Source organism: Hippocampus guttulatus, chromosome 10 (genome assembly GCF_054856545.1).
Source record: "Hippocampus guttulatus isolate MCC_2025c chromosome 10, RoL_Hgut_1.0, whole genome shotgun sequence".
NCBI lineage: Eukaryota > Metazoa > Chordata > Actinopteri > Syngnathiformes > Syngnathidae > Hippocampus > Hippocampus guttulatus.
In genome coordinates this window covers 5453708-5468362 of record NC_141270.1, presented here as the reverse complement: position 1 = coordinate 5468362, position 14655 = coordinate 5453708, and the positions used below count along the sequence as shown (strand labels likewise).

General features: G+C 43.6%; 1 protein-coding gene across 6 annotated transcripts in view; it reads left to right on the top strand.

Moving 5' to 3' along the window:
* Nucleotides 1-14655, top strand: part of ccdc88ab (coiled-coil and HOOK domain protein 88ab) — a 51832-nt gene that overhangs the window by 13022 nt on the left and 24155 nt on the right. For 4 of the 6 annotated variants that reach the window (XM_086122101.1, XM_086122105.1, XM_086122103.1 and 1 more), the window contains exons 4-8: nt 6220-6289; nt 10475-10533; nt 11372-11455; nt 11519-11659; nt 12325-12497. In XM_086122101.1, coding sequence (XP_085978227.1) covers nt 6220-6289; nt 10475-10533; nt 11372-11455; nt 11519-11659; nt 12325-12497 — 527 coding nt within the window. Of the gene's footprint in view, nt 1-3174; nt 3236-5833; nt 5898-6219; nt 6290-10474; nt 10534-11371; nt 11456-11518; nt 11660-12324; nt 12498-14655 lie in introns of those variants that run through there. The other 2 variants (XM_086122104.1, XM_086122102.1) reach the window with 2 other exon arrangements.

The window sequence follows — 14655 nt, the reverse complement described above, 5'->3', positions numbered from 1 at the left end:
AAACGTGATTGTGACAACCCTACATATAACCATGTCGGCATAAAGGCAGAGCGAGGGCGTTGCGACAATACGAGCGGCTTCTACTTGCGGAAGTGGAGCCCCAAAAGCGAGCGCCCGTAAAAACTGCAACAGCACTTTCAATCCCGAAGGATACAAGTGAAGCCTATAATGTGGGGAAAGGGAGAAAAAAAAGCGCCTGTTGAGATAGGAAAAGCATTTTCACTCAGGGATGCAGTACTTCATCTATTATATTTCTACACCCACCGTGTCAGTATTTTCGCCGATCAATAAAGCATGCACCGCTTATCACAAGCTATCACTAACTCGGTGCATCTCTGATTGGATTGCAGCTTTGATAGTGTATGACATGGTGTAGTTCACAGGTGTCAAGGCCCGGGGGCCAGATCTGGCCCATGACATCATTTCCTGTGGCCCGCGAAAGCAAATCAAACATGTCACCTTCTATGATGATTGCTAAAATCCGTTCCAAAATTTTAACTTTGCATATGTAATAAATAAGCGAGATATCGTATGCATTTTCTTGTTACCAAACCCCTCATCAAACTAATTTATTCTTCTTGATATGTTTTCACAGTCATGATGGCCCTCTAAGGGAAACGGTCACTACAATGTGGCCTGTGACAAAAATGAGTTTGACAGCCCTGGTGTAGTTGCTTGAAAGTGGCAAATCTTCCCCATATCTCGATTGCGTCAACGAATCAAATTGTGATGACATCATTTTACCTCATTCAGATTTCACAGATACAGTTTCAGAAATAGGCAGGTGATATGTTTAATTTCCATTCGCTGGGCGGGCAGGCACTCCAGAGATCCGATTATTTGTATACACACAATAAAAACCGTTTTTTTCTTTCATAATATGCCACAGGCCCATCTTGGATCTCTGCTGTGCGTCAAGCGGCAACACTGCATTATGTGTAGTGGTTGTTAGATCAGGTGTCAAGTGGGTTCTCTGTGGAAGTGTGCGTTTGTGTTCATTTGGACCAAAAGAGGAAGTGCCTTTCTTCCCTTTGTTGGTGGTGGTGATGATGGAGTTTGCAGAGAGAAGTACCCCAGAGAGATGCGTGTCCGCGGATGCGCGTGTGTGTGTGTTTGCGCATGTATTGTACCGTACTCTATGTATTAGCACATAGAGCTTATCCGTCTCCCCCCCCCCCCGTTTCTATGGCAACGGAGCTCCGTGGGGCTGCAGAATGGGTGTGATTCATGCTTTTAAGGGTTGGGGCACACATACGCATCCTTACTCGCACGCACACACGTGTAGCGGCACAATTAGCCCCCCTGTTAAAGCTATACGCCGTTAGCGGAAGTGGGCGGAAAGGTGGGAGGGCGGGTAGGCTCAGTATTTGCGTAAGGCAGACAGGGGCTCTCTGTCAGACGGAAACAGTTGAGAACCTGTTCGACACACATTTAATAGCACGGGCCTCCACACATGCGCACATTCAATTGAAACACACAGGATTGTATTTTTTATTATTTTTATTTTTTTTAGGGGTACCAAATAAGACGCCTTAGTCCCCCAGCACCATTTTTCCAAAACGGAAATAACCAGGAAGTCAGCCATTTTAGCTTGAAGTACCCAGTAGAGGGAATTCACCCAGATGAGCCCCGATCAGAAGCCGGTATCCTCCATAGATGCTAAATTCCCAAGCGTACCGTGAGAGTTGGAAGACATCTTGAAGTGGTTTGTTACAGATGAATTCGAAGGCTTGTACTTGGACAAATGTCTGCAGGGGAATTTGCCAATATGAGCCTCAATCTGAAGATGCTAAATTGCTTGCTCATAGTCGCCTATGCCAGCTAACGTGAGCATGTCATGGCACATTTCCTCATTATTTTGACGGTACTTTGAGGTTTTGGTGGTTTTATGAAGCTATTGTCATGACTTATAATGCAGAAATCAATGAAATGATGAACAGCCTACCACAATCAAATTGATGAAAAATGATTGAATTCTGTTTCTATTTTTTCGAAAAACGTTTACACATGATGATACCACACGCACCAAGGGGATTCCCTTTTCGACTGCTCGGGACTATTTTTTTTTTTTTGTCTGCGGAGACAAAAGAGTCTCCCTGCATCCTCACACATAAATAGATTCCCCGCTCGAAAGGCTGTCGGATAAGCTGATTCCTGACCATATATTTGATTGCCTTGCAGCATTATTTATTCTGAGCTATTACACCAACCGTAAATCAAGACAGCCAGTCAGCTCTATTGTGTTGTGATACAGCCCCCCCCCCCCCCCCCCCCCCTTGAGCCAACACGCCTCACCGTCAATGTGTCTAAACGTCTCGGAGGGATGGAAGATGAGCCACAGTGGACGGGTTGCGATGCCTTGCTGGAATCAATAACACGGAAATTTATATAGTCGGCGTAGAGGGCGGGAGGAAATGTGGAAGAGGGGGAAGAGGATGGGTTGTGCAAGAGTGGGTAGTGATGGAATCAAGACTTCATCCTCCTTCCTGCCCTCCCCTCTGTTTGTCTTTGCGGCTCCCTCCCCTGTGTTTAATCGACACCATCACTTTATATCAGTCACATATGTGTGTATATGGCGTCCTATATATGGGTTCGCCTTTTTTTTTTTTAACTGCTTTTAAACTGTGTAGTGTGTATTCCCCCTTATATACAGCAGTGCCCTTAACTCATTCACTCCCAAAGACGTTTTTAAACGTCTTTTCAGACTTGCTCCAGAATTGGCTGGTACTGAATGAGTTAATGTATTTGCACAATGCCTCCTCAAAAGTAGTCAACAATCGATGGCCACTAGAAAGTAATTAATTTCCAGAGTATTCTTTAATTTTATTTATTTTTTTGTCAAGTCAATATTTACATTCTGCTAATTCATAACAAAAGTTGCCTCAAAGCATTTTACATGTTGAGCAGGTCAAGAATCCAACTCCTCATGCAGTACAGTAACACAAGTGAGCGCTACACAATGTAGATGGGAGGGGGGGGGGGGGCTTTGTAATGGCACGAGAGAACAATGGGCACAACAACAGCCGTGTCAGCAACAGTGCGTAGTCCTATTAGGGTAGCAAGAAACATGGCGCGAAAATGTCCAGAATATAAATTGAGCAACACGTCACAACACATATTAACATGACATGATTTTAGTTTATTTTTTTTGCTTTTTTTTTGTTGTATCTTTAGGTCCACCAAGTGACGTTGATCTGGCACATTGTAATCATGCCACAGCGCTGACATTTCAAAGGTATTTTTCATTTGACTCGTGAACAATACAGTCAGGATATGAAAATATTTCTATGTCGGGATTAGAGAGGGGGAAATGAGTTAAAGATTGCAAACACAGCCCATGAGAAGGAAGAGTGACACTGCGGCATGAAGAAGGAAGGTGTGTGCACACACACGTGCTTGCCTTCTTGGTATTAGCAGCACATCGCCATGACGCCCTCACTTCTCTCTCTCGCTTTCTTCCTCCCGCAGTGTCCATGTTTTATGCATGAGAGCGGCTAAACCCGCGCCCCACATAATCCGAGAGGAATATTAGGCAGCTGTGTTTTAGTTGTCGTATTAGCCCGCTGCTAATCCTCAAAAGGGTTTTATTCCTTCCTGCCTTTCACGTTGCGAGTGCACCGGACGAGTTGTGAAGCTGCTGCATCAGGAGATGTACGAGACGTTTTCGTCGACACACAAGTTTGTTGTGTTCCTTAAGTACGTGGAGCGATCCATTTGAAAAAGAAAATGCACTTTGTGCACTGAGCACTTAGGTTACGTAATTACGTAATGGAAAATAAATCGGTGTGTGTTGTGTTCTCTGACGATTGAATGTGAGATAAAACGAAACTATTTTAAACTTTGGCGAGATGCTATTCCCACATTAAATGATGTCGATCACAAAGCTTGGTAATAATATCGCTCTCGTCAAAGATACTTGGATGCTTCCGAGTGAGTGTCATTTGAGTAAAGTCCTGGATAAAAGTCCCTGGAATTGGCCAGAAATGGCTGCTTCAAACCAAAGTGGCTGACTACCTGTTGGCTTTCAGGCTTTAGGGGGATGATGTCTTCCTCTTGTTTGGCAGAATTTGTGGGGGCAAAACAAAGCCCATCGAAGAAAAATGGCAGTCACAATCATAAGTCACAGAAAAGGATCTGGTCAGCCACGAAGGTATCGGCTTGAATACAGATTCACTTCTGTCTGTTACACAGCTTCGTCAGCTTTGAGTTTGATTTATTGCATCACTCATGGCTCTTAGACCTCTGAAAAAAAAAGTTTGATAGGATCATGTAATCAGTTTTTTTTTTTTAAGTATTAAATGTTTTTTTTTCCCTCTGGCCAGGACAGTCTAGCGACTAGAAAAGTTCACCAAAATAACCCAAGGATCAAGAATTATAGAGCACTTAGGACTCTCCTGATCCCGTCTCATGCAAATGAGCCGCTGTCCACCTCGACTGCCGCGCCAATGCCAAGTGCAGTTGCCGGGCGACTTGTTGAACCCGGAGGCTAAAACTGCAACGCACATACGAAACCCTGTGAACAGCGTAAAACTATGGATTGTATTTTCAAACATCGAGGGGCACTTGGTCATTAACACGAATAGTGTACAGCCCATGCGACTATATTGTAAATGGATTTCATCGATTTAAAAAAATAAATAAATACAAATTCCCATAAACACATCTACTTTTTGCACTCTGTGGTCATGGATTCAGTTCTGGCCATAGAACAATTCACAGGTTGCCAAGATGCTGAAAAGAGTGCAGGACCGCTCCGTTCTCATGCCAGATAGTCGTCGTCCATCTGTCGCTTGAATGTAATTGGGGCACAGAGTTCCACTTCTTATGCAATCAACTGCTTTTTGTTGTTTTTGTTTTATTTCGCTCCCTGTGTCCAAATCCTAAAGCCAGGAATTGTTTTAGGCGGTAACAGAGTGAAGTGTGGTTTGTTTTTTGTTTTTTGGGTAAATGCCGCCATTATATTTCAATGGTAGGAAGTGAACACTCATCGGACTGCATAGGTGGCCCAAACAAAACCCACTTGGGTGACCAAAGACCATCACTGGGAAACAATGTCATTTTTATGCCATTTCATTTTTTTCGAGGTAATTTAATAGGCTATTGTATAGAGAACCTTTTGAACTGTTGTTTATACTTTGAGCATTTCTGAGCAACACCGGTTTCACCGCTACTTTGCTCCAAATGTTATGCTTTGACATAATTTGACTGAAAAAAAAATACATTCAGACAAAATGTTTGCTTTTTTTTCCTATTTCAAAACGTAAAGAGGTTATTTGGACATATCCAGGAGAGGCATGACTTTTTCGAGATACGAGCGGTTGTGTGTCCGGCAGGAAGTACCCCCCCCCCCCCCCACCCCCTTACTCCTTGTCGATGTTCCCACCCATATCCTGTTTGAATTGTCCTGACCTGGGATTAATCCCCCTTCCAACTGCCTTGAATGGACAAAAGGAAGGTTCTGACCCACAAGTTTGGTTTGGAAGGATGTGACGGGTAAACCGGACAGTATAGTAATCATGTGTGTGTGTGTGCGTCATCTAATGGGCTTCCTTGGATTTGACTTGATTGACATGTGAATGACGGTGGTGGTGGTGGGGGGGGGGGGGGTCTGTGGGAGAAAATCCACACTGGCAATTTCAGGCATATGAATTTCACTAATACACTATTCACACCGCAGGGGATGGACGCTGTTAATTCAGCTGTCTATCAACTCCATATAATATGAGCTTCGCATGCCTCAGGCTTTAAACTCACAATGTCTTGGATTAGTGATGATATTCATACTGTACACATACCAACTGCCTTAAGTAAGCCTTTTTTTTTTTTTTTTACACACACTGCTGATCGAAATCCGCAATTGTGTGATTGCTGGATCTCTAATGGATTATCCTGTCATGGTGAGTTTGTTTTATGTCCATGGAAGTTGTTTGCACATTTTGTATTAAGATAAGAAAACCTTTATTAGTCTCGCAATGGAGAAATTCCCAATTCACAGCAGCAAAGTTATAAAAGGAAGAAGTAGAACAACAAAATATAGGAACTGCTGGAAAGGCAGCCAGTCTCGCGGCGCCATTTTGAAGTCAAAATAACAAACTTCCTTTTAAGGTTTCTCCTTGTCGAACTATCCCGATATTTTTGCCAATCTGCTTTCAACCCACATTTCTTTAATCCGCGTATTACAAACAATACCGCTGACAACATATTTTTCTTCGGTAACAGGAGACGCTCCAGCAGCTGGTGATGATGCCTCTACCCGATGTGTTGGTCCTGGGCCGCAGCCCTCTCACCGGTAAGCCTTCCACATATGACACCGCTTCATTTCGGATGAAGGCACAAGGAGATGGCGAGGGAATTTTCGGAGACTCGGAGTTCACTCGGCGGTCATGAGCAATTTCGATGCGGCTTCTCTCTCTCACCGCATCAGTACAATGCTATGCCGATAAAGGAGCTTTCATTTTTATGGCGCTTTGATGTTTCAGATGAGTTTCCCCCCCTCAGACTCTGAGATGTCTTTTTTTTTTTTTTATCTTTTTTGAGCTGTGCTCCCCCTTAAATCCTTCAGCAATTAAGCTGCCTGCTTCATATATGATGACAAAGGAAACTGTTTTGCGGAAAGTAAAACATTTTTGTAGCTTTGACCCACTGAACTCGGAGAACGACATTGGATATGTCTCAAAGCTCTGCCGTCTTAACGTGTTTAAATTTCACGCTGACGCGATAGTGATCGGTTTGACCTCCGCGGTGACCCAAATCTGCTACTTGATATTCGGGCGTGACCTCGAAGAGGGACGATAACGAGCTGTGGTGGACATTAAAAAAAAAAACTGTGCTCATATGTCCACTACTCAAAATTTGCTTTTGTAACTCCGTGAATTTGAATATTCATCGAGGACAGGGAATGACCACTGCCAAAATAACGAACATTCGCAAATCATTGCCGCTCCTTCTACCATTGCATTGACTGTACATTACTTAACGTCACACTGGACGGGCATGTCTATAAATTATGAACACATTTTCTCGAACACGTTTTCTTCAAGCTAACTGCAAACGACTGCGTTTCCTCACTCGGCTGGCTTTATCTCTTTTTCACCGCTGCCTTTGCTATCACGTCAGCTCTTTCATCGCCTTTCTGCACCCGCCAGTTTAATTTCAACGCGCAGCCGGCGAGGATAAATAATAGGCGGCCGCGAACGTCTGCGCCGAAGGATAACTGGCTTATTGTCGAAATACTGTGTGTCCTGCGCAATGGAAAGAGGTTGACGTTGGAAATTAAAGTATTCACGGGTAGCCATCGCTACTCCTAATTCGCTGATATGGCCCGAACCACGGTCGCGTCATTGTTGAGGAGACACATTGAGAAATAACAACAATGCTAACGTTAGCCTGCCTGTGTGCCCAACATGCTAATGTTGGCGTACCTTTTGCTGTTCTCTGTACTCTCCTCTTAACTGCGGCACTCCGGCGGTTTTCTTGCTTCCCTCGCTCTCTTCTCCAATGACATTCCACCTCTTTTGCCAAGTGGATACAAGAAACAAGATTGTCCCTCGTTTGGAAATCTTCCCATGGTTCTGTTTGACATTGATAGCGTTCCATGCGATAAATCTGAAACGGACACTGTTTTAATCCACAGTTAATTTCTTTTCTTGGAATTGTATTTATTTTTTGCTACACACACCATTACTGAGTAAAATTCTATCGAGCAGATTATTTTAAAAGAACAGACAGTTAGCCAGGGGGTTGCTTGGAGCACATGGACCAAAGCAGACAGAAATATTTAGGCCAAATACTGCATTTGTTTTTTTTTTGTTTTTTTCTTTTTTCATTCAAGTCAACAAGCCTCTGTGAGCACGCACACATTTTGGCCCGGCGGCTGCCAACTGAAACTCATTCAACATGTGGCTTTCATTTCATGCTCTTGTTGGTGATGGTGGGGGGCCAACTTGACTTAAGGGAGGAGCTATGCCTCCCCGAAAAGTGGGAACTTATCTGTGCCACTCAAAAATTCCCACGAAAGCCCGCGCTGAGCTTGTGCGTATCGTTTTGATAGCCGTGCTGGCATGCAAATGTTCAACCGGCATGCACAGTACCTCCTTTGTGTGCTCTTAAAAGTCAACAGTCTCATGTTTTTGGTGTCAATGGTGTTTTTCTTTTGGACCAACCTCCAAACTAATCCCTGTTATGAACCGGACCGCTGCGGGGTTGTAGAACTATTTGATGTTTGTGTAAATATGCTCATTTAGTATAAAAAAAAAGGGGGCATAGTGAATAACAAATGCACCCGTGCCAAAAAAACTAGATCGCTGACAGAAGCTGGAACCAAAGGCCGTGTGGACTCTTGCGTGGAGTTGAATATTTAAAAGTGATTTATGATTTAAAAAGAAGAATTGCTCGATCAGCTGTGAAATTAAACAACAGAGTAAATATTTAGTTAGCTGCCTATTTCTACCGCCTAGCTCCTCCCCCCGCGAAGATTCAGGAAGCTTGAAGAACAAGCATGGGAATTCTTGATCGTTAGCATGTCACAGACATGCTATTAACATGCCTGGGAACTGTTCTAGTTGTGAAAAACGCATCGGTGTCTCTTTTAAGGAAACAGCTGGACCATTAAACATCCAAGAAATCCTGAGGCAATATCTTTACTAGATGCTGAAATGCTCTCAAAGCTTCCACGTACAATATTCAGCCCTTTGCTGCAGTGACGCTCACTGAATGATTTCCTGGCAAAGCAACATCTGTGTGAGTGTGCGTGTGTGTGTGTGTGTTAGCCCAAACATGCAAGTCATGCAATCCTGAGTGACTGACTGTATTCATCTCGTCACATCAGGCGTTTACAGCGGTAGCTCACGAGCGAGTTGTCATAATCGCTACGCGTTGAAAGACCGGGTGAGTCAGTGTCCTGGACGATGGTGAAGGGAGGGGAGGAGAGGAAGCGAGAGATGATTCATAGGAAGGAAGGAGGGCTGATGGATGAATGGATGTGCTTCCAGTTTATTTTCACCCGTCTGACTGTCCCCTCATCCCATTTTGCTGCTTGCTTTGTCTCGCTGCCTTTCATCTCTCCCTCCTGCAGCGCCTGCTTGCTCCTTCGCTTCTCTCTCGCTGTTATATGTCCACGCATGGGCTGCTTATCTTCGCCTGCCTTTGTTGCCGCGCTAAATCCGCTTCCCCGTCTCGAAGCGGCGGTGCTAATAGAAGTTCCCGCTAAGCTGACTTTTGTCAGACATCAACTCATCGAAGTCCCCCCCGCCCCCCTCCACGTGCCTCAATTTTCTACTTAACACTCATGGGGACACTAACTTAGGTACACTTGCTCAAGCAGATGACATTCAATTCGATCATTGAACTTTTTGTGAATGCTCTTTGAATATCCTGTTGAGATGCAACGATTAATCAACAACTAATGGATGATGAAAAATTGTTTATATTTACTTTTACTTGCGGAATGGAGCTTCGCACTGGCATGGCTGTGTTAGAGCACCATGTGGTCTGCCATAAGTGTGCGCTTTTCATGGAGAGAAGGCGGAAGAGCGTTTTTTTTAGGGTGTTGGAGTCCGGCTTGACTGTCAATTTGTGGACCAGGAGTGGCCACTTTAAAGCGCCTCATTGTCACAGCATGGAAAACCCCTGTAATGACATTACATCCATTTGGAACACCCACAGAAAAATAAAAGCATTTTCCTCCAATTTTTATTTTATTTTTACCTTGGTGGAGGTCCACCCTGTACTGAGCATGCTTCGGTGCAGTGTACCAAATGTAGTGGCCTGAGCGAGTCTGTTACCTAATGAATTTGTGACCTCTCACACGCCTTTAATTGGACTTGGCGAGGCTTTCCGAAGCAAGTACTGCATTGCCTCTTTTGTTCCTGTCTTCTCATGTTCAAAAGGGTAAAGTCAGAGGTTAATAACCTTCTTCATCGTCTGCCCCTTGTGTGTTGCACGTTCACATAAATCTCCGTGTCACAACTCTACACCCACAACCTCAGTGTAATCACGATACCTTGCGCTTATTCACTGTGACACACATACAGACTCTCAACACCTGGTTAAAATCCAGCAGATGAGTTGTGGCCTGTACAGCAAGCTGACGAGTTTGCAAGTTAATTTGGTCTTTTCATTGAGGAAAACATCCTCAAAAAGGATGTCATAGTGACCTCTTAAGTGTTTAATTTCAATTTGATGGGTGGACCGGCACTCCGAAGGGACTTGTTCAGATAGAACCAATTAAACTACATTTAAAACTAAGTATTTTACGACATACCAAAGTAGTCTTTCAGTATATTTCTTGCACGTTTGGATCCAGCAATCGTGCCCTGGGTCAAATTAACCCAGAGACAATATTTCATTTCCTGAAAAATAATATAAACAGTAATAGGAGGGTTCATGGGAACACAGGTTCAAATAAACAAATAAATTACTCAAATAATCTTACTTACTTAAATGTGTGACACATTTCCCCATTTCTGTTCTTAAGAGCGAGGTCTGGAGGAGATGAAGAAACTGCTGCTCCTGCTTCTGGGCTGTGCTGTTCAGGTAAAGACCCATCTCTTGACTTCAATGCACTGAAATCTGTTCCACACAAGCTGTCACCATTGTGAAAAGAAAAAAATGTCCTTCACGTTGTTAGCTTACATAACAGCATCGTTATATTGAAATGGTTTTGTTAAACACGTAAAATCTTTAATCAGGCAGATTGGTGGTTTTTTTTTTTTTTTTTTTTAAATTGATTTGGTAACATTAGTTTGAAAAGGACTTTGGAAATTGGGCTGTACGGCTAACAATGTAAATGACATAGTTAACCATTAAAAACAATAAAGCACCCAGTCTTAACTTTACGGCATACTGTCAAAAGCCACAAAAACCTCATGGAAAGAATTACACTCATTCACACAGTGTTACGTACAGGCGACTGCAATTCAGAACATGCAGATTTTTTTTCAATGTATATACAGTATATTTTTTTATATCTTGGAGAGTTTGGTGCCTTCCCCCCATTTTTCTATTTTTTCCCCCTCCAATCCATTTCAGTGGGCATCAATTATGCATGGGTTCTGCTTTTCGCAGGCCGGCACTGTCTCTGTCCGTCAAAAGAGGTGTTTTTCACACATCAAAGCCATCAATGAATGGGAGCATAAGCCTGCTGATTGTCTTTTCTCAACATGACAGTAAACGCATCATGAGTAACGATCAGAGATTGATGCGATGTAGTCATGGTCATATTCTGTTCCACGGTCACTAATTTAATTCTACAGGAGGTGTATGGGAGATTTTTATTAGATTTTTTTTTTTCAAATAATGTCATAATGCACATAAAAGCAAGCACGATTGCTCGTGAAAAACAAACAAACAATTACTGTACTTCTGTCTCCAGTGTGAGAAAAAGGAAGATTACATCGAACGCATCCAGACTCTTGATTTCAACACCAAAGCTGCCATCGCTTCCCACATCCAAGAGGTGAATATCCCTCACGCTCAATCTCCCACGGTCTTCTCACTGATGTTAGAGTGTGATTTAAAGGTAACGCACAACCCGGAGAACGTCGTGGACCTGCAGTGGCTGGAAAGTGGGGAGCTGCCCGCCGAGGACCTGGCAAGCCTATCCAGGAATCTGGCCTTTCATCTCAAACACGTGGTGAATGACAGGGACACGCAGCTGGAGGTAAGGAGATATACGGTTTTGTTGCTTCCTTAATCATGCAGAATGGATAGTTGTTGTGTTAACTTTGTCACTGGAATAATAACTCAAACGGCAGCAATTTCAAAATCACGAATTAACTGCCACGATGTTCAGCATTGAGCTGAGAACAGACAAAATGAGCGACACAACGGCTGACTTCAAGGTGGACATGTTAGCATTTAGCTGCTCACAGACGCAACGAGGAGATGCGAGAGGAACTTGTTCATGCGGAATGGATTTCACCATGTTCAGTTGTTGACCACAAGCAAGTGGCCTCAGGAAGGAAAAGGCTGCAGATTGTTTAACTGTCTCATGGGTGAACGATTGGAGTGTCTGTGTGCGTGTTTTTCTCACCAATCACGCGTCACTTGTGTTTCCAGCCATAGGGGGCAGATGCCGACAACTGATACAAGTGCGTGTGTGCGTGCATGCGTGTATATATAATCGCCTCCAGATTACCAGTGTGCTATCCAGAAGTTCTCAATTAAAAGTCCATTTCCTGTCACAGCCCGGGGATCATGTTACTGTCGCAAAGCCCTTTTTTTTCTAGTTAAAAATACTTAATTGTCATATCAGCGTAGAACCGTTAACCAAGGCTGGTTTAGTTTAATTTGTGCCAATTCAAACTCATCTTTCCTTTGGTCCAGACTATCGTGGAGCTGACCCAAGAGAGGGACTGTATTCAGCTGTCTCCGCTGGGTACCGGTCCGGCCCAGTCGCCCAACGGCTCCCCCAGCATGAGGAGGACAGAGAGCCGACAGCACCTCTCGGTGGAGTTGGCTGATGCCAAGGCAAAGATTAGACGTCTGCGGCAAGAATTGTGAGTCTCTGTTTTGTTTCTCTATTAGCTAACTAGCTAATGATTTGCGACGTCCCGGTTGATGCTTCACCGACCGTATTCTGCCATGATGACTCAAATGGCCAACTGACTGTGAATTGACAAGCTCGTTATTCAATAATTTGCTACTTCCTGATTCGTATAGAACTGATGGTGCAGTTTTGATTTCGTTCAACGATAGCATTCCTAACATTCCAACTGTGAATGACTATCTAACCAACTAAATAGCTAGGTAATGTTGTGGTACTTCTTACTGTAGTTCATGAAGAGAGGGAGGTGCCATTTCGATTCTGTTTCGGTGTGTACCATTCCTGCCATAGATAAGAAAGTAATGAATGCACTAACCACCTACCTACTTAAAAGCTGGATAGTTAACAGACTAACTACCTGGCTATCCTGACAGTATTTTATTCTTTCCTGTACTCAAATGGCCGACCAGACAAACAACCAGCCAGCAAGATAGCTAGGTTTTAGCTACTTCCTGATTTACACAGGATAGGCGTATAAGAGCATTCATAAGGCACGAATACAGCGTTCATATAAAGCGCAAATCTCAGTGGAGACCATCACTGTATACTCGGACATCCAAACAAGTGAAGGTGCTCTCATAAAGTATATATATGTGGTGTTTTAATGAATTTTCCAACTTGAGCTTTCATTTCAGTGGGTGAGTATTTCAGTGTTGCACATACAGTAGGTTAATTTGTTTCAATGTCATGAGGCCCAGACAGTCGACAGTACTTTTTAATGAGATTGTTTTGTTCCGCTTGCAAAGATGGACCGTTAAATGCTAAAATGGATGACAACAAGTCTCCTCCGGGGAAAATTGGACTCGTTTGTTGTGGCGTTCCATCACTGCAGGCGCCACTCTTTGCTTGGAAGTGGAGCTGGGAATATAAATCAAGATCATTAGTCGTTGTTGTTGTTTGGCGGTTGCTCTGGCATTGTCACAGATTGCAACACAAAGGGTTGGGTCGCATTTAGCCGCTAACGGGCACAACTAGTGACTTGAAGATGGGCACAGCGAGCGACTCGAAGGAGGACATTGTATATTGACAGTTAAAGTGAATTCAATCAGAATCATCTTTATTGGCCAAGTATGTAGAACACACGAGGAATTTGTCTCCGATAGTATAGGCTACACTAGTATACCAAGCAACGACGAAAAACAAAGACATGAACGTATAAGTATCGAAAGATTTTCCTCCATGTAAGGGTACCATTGTCCAGTAGCCCCACCCAATGGCAGCTGTGCGACAATGTGCGTAGTCATCGAGCAGACATAAAGTGATCAATGGGGCAATACAGTACGATGACGGTTGTGCAGATAATTGTTGCACCATTTTTAAGTGGCCAGCAGCAGGAATTGTGGTACAACTTTAGGTGTGCGAATATACAGAAACTCCTTGAGCGCTTTCAAGTGTCTGCTGCTGTGGAATATTGATGAACGACAATTGTTCTAGTATGTAGAGAGCTGGAGCTACAATGATTAGGGGTGTGCAAGAATGCCAAAAGCCACTATAGATTTGAGTTTCTGTTTAGGGAGTTAACTCATTCACTCCCAAAGACGTTTTTAAACGTCTTTTCAGACTTGGTCTAGAATTGGCTGGTACTGAATGAGTTAATAGCGAGGGGGAAGAAGTTGTTTGAATGTCTGGTGGACCTGGGCCTACAGGTAGAGTATAATTTAGCGGCTAAAAGACACCATTAGGTTCTAAGTAGCGGATATGGTGTGCACGATGAACAAAGCGTAGTATTTAGCTGGCAACAGAAACTGTTAGCCGCTAGCTGATGACAATCCCGTACCATGTAGCTGCCAAGAGCTTAATGTTGACCATATCATAGTTATTATGAGAGAATAAAGCGTATCAAAGGCAGGTGGGGGGTGGGGGCGTTTAAATATAGCAGCGCACACCAGTGTTTGCTAAGGTGCAAAGTGTGTTAAACCGTGAGCAGCCCAGCCAGCTGCATGCAAAATGTGAGCCTGCAGCTAATCTTCATGGCAGGATCTGACAGGTGTTTGTGATTTGGGGAAAGAGTTGGAGGAGGGGAGAACTGCTTAAATGAAAACAGAACTACATAAAGGGATCTCCATGAAGGATACCATTGCCTTATTGAGATGTTGTCATGAAGCTGCAGA